At 47.2% G+C, this 9,961-nt stretch overlaps 1 protein-coding gene across 9 annotated transcripts in view; it reads left to right on the forward strand.

Annotated features, from left to right (window-relative positions):
* zc3h7bb (zinc finger CCCH-type containing 7Bb) overlaps positions 1-9,688 on the forward strand; it is a 22,525-nt gene extending 12,837 nt beyond the window's left edge. For 4 of the 9 annotated variants that reach the window (XR_009708167.1, XR_009708163.1, XR_009708165.1 and 1 more), the window contains exons 18-22: positions 1-147; positions 709-814; positions 1,233-1,341; positions 1,755-2,323; positions 5,394-9,688. The exon at positions 1-147 is cut by the window's left edge and continues 77 nt beyond it. Coding sequence is in view for 4 of the 9 variants with exons in the window: in XM_061233299.1 (XP_061089283.1) it covers positions 1-147; positions 709-814; positions 1,233-1,341; positions 1,755-1,939 (547 nt within the window). In the remaining 5 variants the exon portion in view is untranslated. Of the gene's footprint in view, positions 148-708; positions 815-1,232; positions 1,342-1,754; positions 2,922-5,393 lie in introns of those variants that run through there. The other 5 variants (XM_061233301.1, XM_061233303.1, XR_009708164.1 and 2 more) reach the window with 4 other exon arrangements.
* The last annotated feature ends 273 nt before the right edge of the window (positions 9,689-9,961 follow it).

Below are 9,961 nucleotides of genomic sequence, written 5' to 3' on the forward strand. Positions count from 1 at the left end.
AGGAGGAGGAGGAGGAGGAGGTGGGGGAGGAAGAGCCAAGGGGCTCAACCTGAAGATGAAGTTTGTGTGTGGGCAGTGCTGGAGGGACGGCCAGGTCAACGAGCCGGACAAAGCGCTGAAGTACTGCACCGCCAAGGCCCGGCACAGGTGAGGCTGCGGAGGGGCACAGACAGGGAGCGGCACATCCCCGCGGCACAGACGCAGAGGGGCACAGCCCTATAGCACAGACTGCAGAGGGGCACAGACAGGGAGCGGCACATCCCCACAGCACAGACGCAGAGGGGCACAGACGCAGAGCAGCAGCACAGACGCAGAGGGGCACAGACGCAGAGGGGCACAGACGCAGAGCAGCAGCACAGACGCGGAGGGGCACAGACGCAGGGCAGCAGCACAGACACAGCTGCTGTCCCTGAGTGGTCCAGCAGATGCAGTACACTACAGCCACACACACAGTTTTTCCAAGGCCAAATTAAATTTTATTTTTTAAATTGAATGTAACATTTTCTTTGTCCTTATGATTCTATGAATGCAGGAGTTTTTATTTGTATTTATATATTTTAGTTTATTTCTCCTCTGCCATGTCTTTGTCAGCCTGTAGAAACTGCCTTAATGCACACACAGACTGGGATTACTGGTAAAATGTAGCGTTTAGATGTTTGGCTGAATCTGGCCTTTATGAATTGTAATTTGATGGTCTTGTCCCCTCAGCTGGACGAAGGAGCGGCGGGTGCTGCTGGTGAAGTCGTTTGAGAAGAAGAAGTGGGTGGTGGTCCGACCGCTGCCCTTCTCCCGCACGTACCCTCAGCAGTACGACGTGAGTGCCCTCCTGCACGGCCAATCAGAGAGGCCGTTACGGGCTCCCGTCCAGTAGAAACGCCTGACACATCCGGGCTTGGAACGGAATCGAGCTAAAATCGCCTTCTCTTCCTTTTTTCAACAAGCGTAACCGCGCTGTAAAAATCCCATTCACAACAGTCGATTCACTATTGAAATGTAACTAGCTAACTGTTAGAATTTAAATGCAACAGGCTGAGAAACTTGGCTCCCAATAATTTTTATTAATTTTTATGTTAAAGTGATATTGTTATGTTATGTGCCGCTCACTTCAGTGTGTGACTGTATTTGAGTCTCGCCGCTACAGTGATGCTTGTGTCTCCTGGCGCAGATGTGCGTACAGTGATGTCACGGAAGCTAAGCGTGTGACACTGCTGATGCTTTGTCTCCTGGTGCAGATGTGTGTTCATGTGATGAAACAGAAGAAGTGTCACTATATTGGGAACTGCTCGTTCGCCCACAGCCTGGAGGAGAGGGACGTGTGGACGTACATGAAGAACAACAGCTGTGAGCCCCCTCACTTTCCTCTCTGTCCCGCTGATGATTAACAGACAAACACAAAGCGTTACACGGTACATGAAATGGAGACTGCAGAACATAGAGAATTAACACTTGCTCATACATCCGTCGTAGCCCAAGCCCTGAAATGCGTCGTCTAAGGTCTGAAATGTTATGCCTAATGCTGCCGCGTGAATTTCAGTGCTTGTATCACAAGTGTCTGGAGGTATCGGCACACTGCGTCTCTCAGTTTCTGTGTGTGCTGATAGTCCTCTTGACTTTTGCCTGTGTCCATCTGTGTGTTAAGTTAGGCACAGGTTTAGGGTGTGTGTGGGTGTGTGTGTGATAAGATAAACACGTTTCTGTTTTTGCGCGTGTGAAGGCTGATAACCCATGTTCTCCTCCCCTCTGCTCCAATGCAGTGCGAGACATGCAGCAAATGTATGACATGTGGCTGGCGTTGACCAATCAGAACCGACGGCCAGATGGCACCTTGCTAACGCCGCCTCCAGAGGAGAAACCAATCGCCATGCCGACCGACTATGCTGAGCCAATGGTGAGTGGCTGGCCAACGTTGTCATGGTACCAGGGCCAAATGCCATGGTGACGCACATTGTCCTGACCCGTGAGATCGGAGCCCGGCGTGGCGGTCGCGCGCCGGCTTTCCGGTACGTAGTGCAGTGGCCCCCTCCCCACCCGGGGCCTGGATATCCATGAACCACGCTGCCCTGAGTCATCTGTTCCTTCAGGAGCGGGGCCGTCTGTGGTCTCTGGCACTCCGTGTCATTTACTCATTAACTCTGTGGGTGACTGATGCTGTAATGCCAGCCGTGGGCCCAATACTCGGCCTGTTAGAGCCCCCCTCCTCAGGCTCTGACGTTTGCATTTAGGCATTTTGCAGATGCTCTTATCCAGAGCCACTTACGAACGAGTACACGTGGCAGACTGAGACAACGGATTGCGTGATGGACGTATCTGAGCCAACCGCAGTGTAAGTACGTATGTATAAGGATAGTGGTAGACCTAGAAAATAGTTCCGGTCATGGACAAATCTGAGCTATTTAGTTGGACGGATCAGCAGTAGTTTGGTTAGATCAACAAACTAAATGCAGTAAAATGTATTATCTAATTCCTAACTATTGGGCATCGCGAGGAATGAGGGCCAACCAGTTCTCCTGGATCCCTTTCCCAGTGAAAGCAACAGATGCGCAGTGCTTTTGAGCTGCTCTGACGCGCCTCTACCTGCAGGCTAACCACAGTGACGAAGCCAGACCCCAGATAACGTATGTACAGATAACACGGCCGCAGCCTAATTACTCTATATATGCTTTGTGAAATGTGTAATCCCCATCTGGGACCCGTGGGGAAATGCGGTCGCTGCGTTGGATGGGTATCTGCGAAATTAGTCATGTTGTGGTCGTGACGATAATTTAGCAACGGATCCCGTTTTTTAAAGCTTGTATGAAGTATCTGTGAACGTGATACAGAGTGCATTCATGTGATATTTCACTGTGAAACGCTGTACTACTCTCAGTGTAACTGGACGTCTGTGTTTTTCACACTGGTTGAATAAAAGCTTTGTCAGATTACCACCGTATTCGCCAATGCGTTATTTATGAGAAGTGGATGAGTGGGGCTTGGTGTGCACACTGGTTTGGCTCTCCTGTGATACAAACTTACATGTGCTGATGTTATAGCCACACACTGCCTTGTCTGTCTTTCAATCAGTCTTCAGTATTCATATCTGTGTGCCAGTGCAGTATAATGTGCAGAATGCATATGCTGTATATGAGTATTGTGCCTGCATCGCACAGTCAGCAGAGCACCAGACTTCAAATCAGAGGGCTGAAGGATTCAGATGGAGTTATTTTCCAGGGTTCAAGTCCCTGTTTGAGCGACTTTGAACGAGGAACCGAAAGGTTTCAGGTTCAGTTCCCCGGTAGGACACTTCAGTTGTCTACTTGAGCTCAGTACTTGGCATGTATCCAACTGTATGAATGGATACTATGCATAAATCAAAATCTAAAAAGCTCTAAACTAAATAAGAGCATCTGCTAAATGCCCCAGGCATAATTCCAATCCAGTAGTGTTGTGCTGTATATATACTAGCGCAGTAGTGTTGTGCTGTGTGTATATATATATACTAGCGCAGTGGTGTTGTGCTGTATATATACTAGCGCAGTTGTGTTGTGCTGTGTATATATACTAGCGCAGTAGTGTTGTGCTGTATATATACTAGCGCAGTAGTGTTGTGCTGTGTATGTATACTAGCGCAGTAGTGTTGTGCAGTATTGTTGTGCTGTATATGTACTAGCGCAGTTGTGTTGTGCTGTATATATACTAGCAGCATTTGGTGTGCTGTGCAGCCATAAGTTAAGGGAGGACATTGCTGTAATGGGCAACTGGTTGGGCGCCTTGGAGTGGGCATTCAAAAGGAGGCAAAATAATGCGGTAACAAGTGTAATATTTATTAATGCCATTACCGTATTTCATCCATATGTGTATCGGTGGAAATCATTCAATCAAGACCGGCAGCAATGTGCTGGCAGTCCTCCTGATTGACGGAATTGGGCTACTTGCTTACTTGGAGTGCAGTGAGCAGTGTGTTCGTGATGCTCATGGCTGTGCAATCGGCATTGTGCTGCATGGTATTACTGGCGTCAGTCCGCACGGTTTTTCCTTTTTCCAGTGTGGCTAGTATCAGTGTGTCAGCAGTGTTCTATTGTGTGTAAGTCAGTGTGTGTCTGTGCTTTTTCTGTTGGTGTGTTAGTTTCCACACTCAAACATTGCGTTTTAGGAGCTGTGTTTGTGATGGTTGTATGTGGTGTTTCCATTACTTGTATGTGGTGTTTCCACTGTTCACCGTAGCTATTGTGCTTGAGCTGTTGATCTCTATGTCATTAGCTTTGCCCTGCTTGTTTTTGCTCTGTTCTGTGTAGCTGCTACTTGCGGTATATATGCGGTAATCAATTGCTGTTCATTAGTTTTAAGGGTCTTCTGTGTGCGTGCGTGTGTGTGAGTTGTGCCGAATGCCCCCCCCCCTCTGTCGCTGTAAGAGATGCCCAGTAACCGTAAAAGCAGGAGGGCTGTGGTGCTGGGCAGCAGGGCAGGTGGAGGGGCTGAAACGGAGGTACTGTTTCCCAGGTCCCCGCTTTGCCCTGCATGTAGTCAGGTAGCACTGAGGTCCTCACTGCCAGGCACACTGCTGACACACTGCAGTGTCAGTCACACTGACACACTCTGCTGACACACTGCAGTGTCAGTCACACTGACACACTCTGCTGACACACTGCAGTGTCAGTCACACAGAGACACACTGTTGGCACACTGCAGTGTCAGTCACACAGAGACACACTCTGCTGACACACTGCAGTGTCAGTCACACAGAGACACACTCTGCTGACACACTGCAGTGTCAGTCACACAGAGACACACTGTTGGCACACTGCAGTGTCAGTCACACAGAGACACACTGTTGGCACACTGCAGTGTCAGTCACACTGACACACACACTGAAGCATCAGTCACACTGACACACACACTGCTGACACACTGCAGCATCAGTCACACTGACACACACACTGCTGACACACTGAAGCGTCAGTCACACACTGACACACACACTGCAGCGTCAGTCACACACTGACACACATGCTGCAGCGTCAGTCACACGCTGACACACACACACTGACACCCACTGCAGCGTCAGTCACACACTGACACACACTGCGGCGTCAGTCACACACTGACACACACACTACAGCGTCAGTCACACACTGACACACACACTGCAGCGTCAGTCACACACTGACACACACACTGACACACACACACACACTGCAGCGTCAGTCACACACTGACACACACACTGACACACTGAGACACACCAACAGCCCAAGCTCTCACTGACGACCATTGAGGTGCACCGATATCTCGGTGCAAAGGTCTTCATGAGAGACGGTGGAGGAGATGCTGCTTTTCTAGCCCTGCCCTCTCTGTGCCTGCCCAGCCCTTTCCCCTCCGTGACCTTTCTGATTGGTGCGCATGCGTTTGATTGACAGGCTGGGCAGCGGCTGTCTGGAGGGGGTGAGCAGTGACTACGCCCACAGTGAGGATGAGCTGGTGGAGTGGCAGGAGAGGAGGGACTTCCTGCGGAGGAAATTGGCTGAGGCCCGTGAAGACGCGCTTGTTGCTCCCCTTCCCACCTCCCCCCCATCCCCCCCAACCCCCCGAACGACTGCAACTTTGGGAAGTACAGCTTCCTCCCACTGGACCGCGGCGTCACCCGACGGGCACTCGAACACAGATCGATGGACACTGCGTTTGGTCACGTACGCACACAGGCACACTGGTAACTGAGGCCACACAGGAGGGCGGCGTGGGGACAGGGTGTGCGGCGCCGCACTTCTGCATTCAGAGCAGTTCATTTTCACTAGAGCCGATTTCTCATTGTGCTTACCTCAGCCCTCCCCTCAGCGCAGGTCACTCAAAAGTAGACCAAATATTTACCTGGAGAAATTCTCAGCCGTCAATCGGCCCTCCAAATATGGGCGCAGTAAGCAAAGCCACTCCCCTCCTTTCCCAGCAGGTGCTCCCATTTTTATTTTATTTTTCTCCCTTTTTTAGAAATACCAAAATATGCATCACTCCTTCACTTGCGCACTTTCTGCCTGCGAGCACAGCCCAGCGCAGGCAGGCCGCTGTGCTCTGTTCGTCCAGAGGGAGTCGCTGTTGCACAATCATGTGGGGAATAACCTGCTCCCTCCATCCCTCCCTCCCTCCCTCTGTGATGCTACAGCCAGCCGTGTGCTCTGGGTTTCGCACAGTCAGGATAAGACACTGAAACCATGACTGTGCGGAGCGCTCGTACTTCAGTCCAGTACGCCATCAGAAGTTCCTCGGTTCTAGTGCTTGTCCAGTCATGTGACTCGTACCTGCTTTATGTATGTGTGGCTGCACTAGGAATTTGGAAGGAACAAATCATCATGGCTGTAGCAAAGTATTTGCTGGTGAACTGAATGTCCTGTGACACTTAAAAGCCTCCAGGAATATTTATAGAATATTTGGACAGTTCGCTGTTTTTCCAGTGTCACCTGTGTCCAACACATGCACACACAAAACTAGTTGAAACTTAAGAATGTGTAAAGTGTTGAGGGGGAGGTACACAAACACATGAGTTAAGTGGCACGTGTGTTCATTCATGCCCAAACCTGTCCTGGCCTCAATCCTCCTTTCTCATGTTCAGCTCTCCTGCAGTTTTGTTGTGATGTCTGAATTGATGTCGTGCATCTTAGCAAGGTGACCCAATGGGCAGCTTTGGCAGGCTGGTTCCCTTCAGTCTTTTTCACAACGCCAGTTGAAAATGAACGGAGAGTGAGAATCTCCGGTGCGTGCGTGTTTCACCGTTTATCTGTTGCTTGATAACTGTCTGAGTTTGAACGAGTGAAGATGTGGAAGGAGGTAGAGTTGAACGTCGTGACCCTGCCTTCTCTTTGGGAAGTGAGTGCATTTGAGCGCGGGAGGAGGATGGGAGCAGAAGTTGTGTTTAGATGACCGTTGGTTTAGCCTGGGGCCAGTCAACACAGGGGGGGAAACGCCCCCCCCCAGAATTCCCTTTAAGCCCTTTAATGAATGAGCAGTACAGGGAAGGTCAATGGAAGGGATGAACAAATTAATGTTCGCTCTTTATCATGTGCCTATAAATATACTGGTACACATAAAATATATAGCCCGGATGTGTCTTGTCCATCTTGGCAAGACCCTCTTATATTCCCCCACAGTGAACTTTATATATACGAGTATACAAGATGGACACACATATATACATGCATATTTACAAAATGTGTATACTAAGAATAATTGATAACTTAGCCTTTGAACTAAATTGAAATATAATCGAATATTGTATTGATTGCATAGTATCTCTTGTTATTGAGCTATGGTATATGACCTATGGATAATTTAGATGGCTAGCGGTTATTATTATTAATTTTCTTTGCTTCTGTGGGTGTCATTCCAGAGATGGTGCTAGTGGTGGAGAGCAGACTGCTTGCGCAGGTTGGGTAAAAGCACATGACCGCTCCCGGATGAATGGTGAAAGGACAGAACTGAGCCGCTGATGACTCTGTCACTGTGTCCTGCCGCAACGAGAGGCAGTCGGGTTAATGGAGCCTCGTGATCTGAAAAAAATTAAAATAATAGTGCTCCAGTCTAGTGGTCCGTGTTTCATAAGCTGGGGCTCTGCGCTAACATTGTTTTCTGAAGGAGCACAAATGCTCATAAGATGGAAAAAATGCGCACTAATGCATCCAAATTTGTATATGTGCTCCTAAATTATTGTTCCAGTAGCCACATCAATTTTCAGCAAATGTGCGCACTGTCGAGCCCCGAGAAGCCAGTCTCTCAGCCACTGGGCGTTTACCCTGGCTATGGTCAGCTTGGAGCGGTTTCAGAATATGCAGAATATGAACAGATATTGGTTTCATTATCTGCTGATGAGGAAGGATTAATCTGGTTACTGATGCACCGGGGAACCTGAGTGTACTGTTCCACTGAAAAGTGGGGAGAAATTGTGTTTGAAGAATTAAGTATCAATAAATACATTATGTAGGTCTATTAACACCTGCCTAGTTGTAATCATGTAACCGAACTCATAAGAGCAGGATGGCACCACCTGGAGTGACTCCTGTAATTGCTTTATTGGGGGATCTTATTGCTGTTATTATTATTATAATTATGATGACTATATTAACATTACAATTTTTGTTCTCCTATATGCTATCAATATGTATAAGATAATTGCCATGTATAACTAAATGTAACCATGTATGAATACAATAGTAAATAGATGTCTATGTATGCGTATGAAATGTAAGAGCGGGGCGGCGCAAGCGATGATTTTGGGTGAATGTCTTTTCTATACGAGCTGTCTATCTGTACGCTCTTGTGCAGTCACGGACCTGTCGGATATAAGCCAGTGGCCCTTCCCGGCTAATTTCATAACTGCCTGAGAGGAGGCTGGTCCTGGAAAGCCAGATCAGTGGTTGAAATTGAACGAACTTGTCTTAAAACAGCGAAGAGTGTGGCTGCACAATAAATCATTTACCTAGTGTCTAGTGCAGCACTAGTAAGAGAAGAGCTGTTTACAGTGTTGATAGAATCATTTCTGTTGGAAATTGGAAAATGTTTCCTTTGTGTAGATTTTGCAAATGGCATATCCGCTATGATGTGACCGCTCAAAGCATACATAGATATCTATGTACAACAGCATAATAATACCTAATACAACATGCATATAAATATATAACTAAAATCATAATCCTTTCTCAATATATGATTATATATACCTTAGACACATATAAATGCATAGATAAGAGGTGATGTGTTGTTGGTGATTTCTGACCATTTTTTGTGGGTGTATTTTCAGTCCTTACTTTGTTGATGTAACACCAATTTTATTGCCCACCTAATGGTTATCAGTTATTTCAAGCGAATGGCTTGTGTGCTAATGGGTGTGTGTTGCATTGTCTCTTATTTCTTGTAACAGGACACCATAGGCCACTCACTGGGCATGCTCAGATGGACAAAACAAGCAGTGTTAAAATAGCTGGGTCAGCGGGCAGTGTTAAATTAGACACCACGTCTCAAAACAGTGATTGTAAAAGACCAGTCCCCCTGAGCAAAGGTGGAAATCCACTTTCAGGAAGTAAAAGTCATCCCCAGTATTTTGTTCCAATCACCTGTATTTGCAACTTGGCACTTTCTTCAGCCAGGAGATAGAACGAAGTTCATTGGTAGAAGAAACGCGTGGCAGGACTTTTACTTTCTGACTCCTGGACTCCTCTGCTCCTGACCAACCCGGGGATCTGGGAGAGTCGGCTCTGTGGACCTGCTGCACTCTGCCCAACCGTCTCCAGCACCTTTGGAGATGTTATTTTGCCTGTTGGGACAAGTGGTCTGATAAAGAACTGAATGTGCTAAATATTCTCAAAAGAGCAGCAGTTTCTCAGGTCTTTAAAAATGGGGGTATTGAAAAAATAAAAGCGTAAGGAAAAACTTGCGTTGAAGTCTCCTTGAGGGTTTGAGACAGTTGCAAACCAACACACTTTAGTACCAACTTTCAGTTGTTCACCATGTATATGCTAAGATGGGTAATTATGTCCAACGGATCAGATAATGGCTGTGAACCAGAGGTGTAAAATTTGAAGGAGGGAAGTTTTTTTTTTTTTTTCCTTTTATTTTTATTTTTTTTTTCATGATTCTTTTTATCTTTTCCCTCTGTGGTTGGAAGTAAATGGAACCGTGGAACAAATCTTATGGAAACGTTTTTAGCAATAAACCAGTTTTGTTTTAGAAAGCTTTTCCGTGTGTTGTGTATGTGTGCGTACGTATGTACCCAGCTCATGCTCTGTTTTGATGCATCGTGTGAAGGAAAGAATCCTCCACGACCCAATCCACGGATCCTGCCGTCTGCGTCCTGGAAATCCTCCAACGTTATTTCAGCGTGCTCCCAGCAATGTGGTTCATGTAGAATTGGTCTGGATTTTTTAAATTGTAGCCTTTATTTAACCAGGAGAAAATCTATTTTTAATCGAGTCCTGACCAAGACAGGCTGTAGTACATATAACAT

This window comes from Conger conger, chromosome 2 (assembly GCF_963514075.1).
Source record: "Conger conger chromosome 2, fConCon1.1, whole genome shotgun sequence".
Classification (NCBI taxonomy): domain Eukaryota; kingdom Metazoa; phylum Chordata; class Actinopteri; order Anguilliformes; family Congridae; genus Conger; species Conger conger.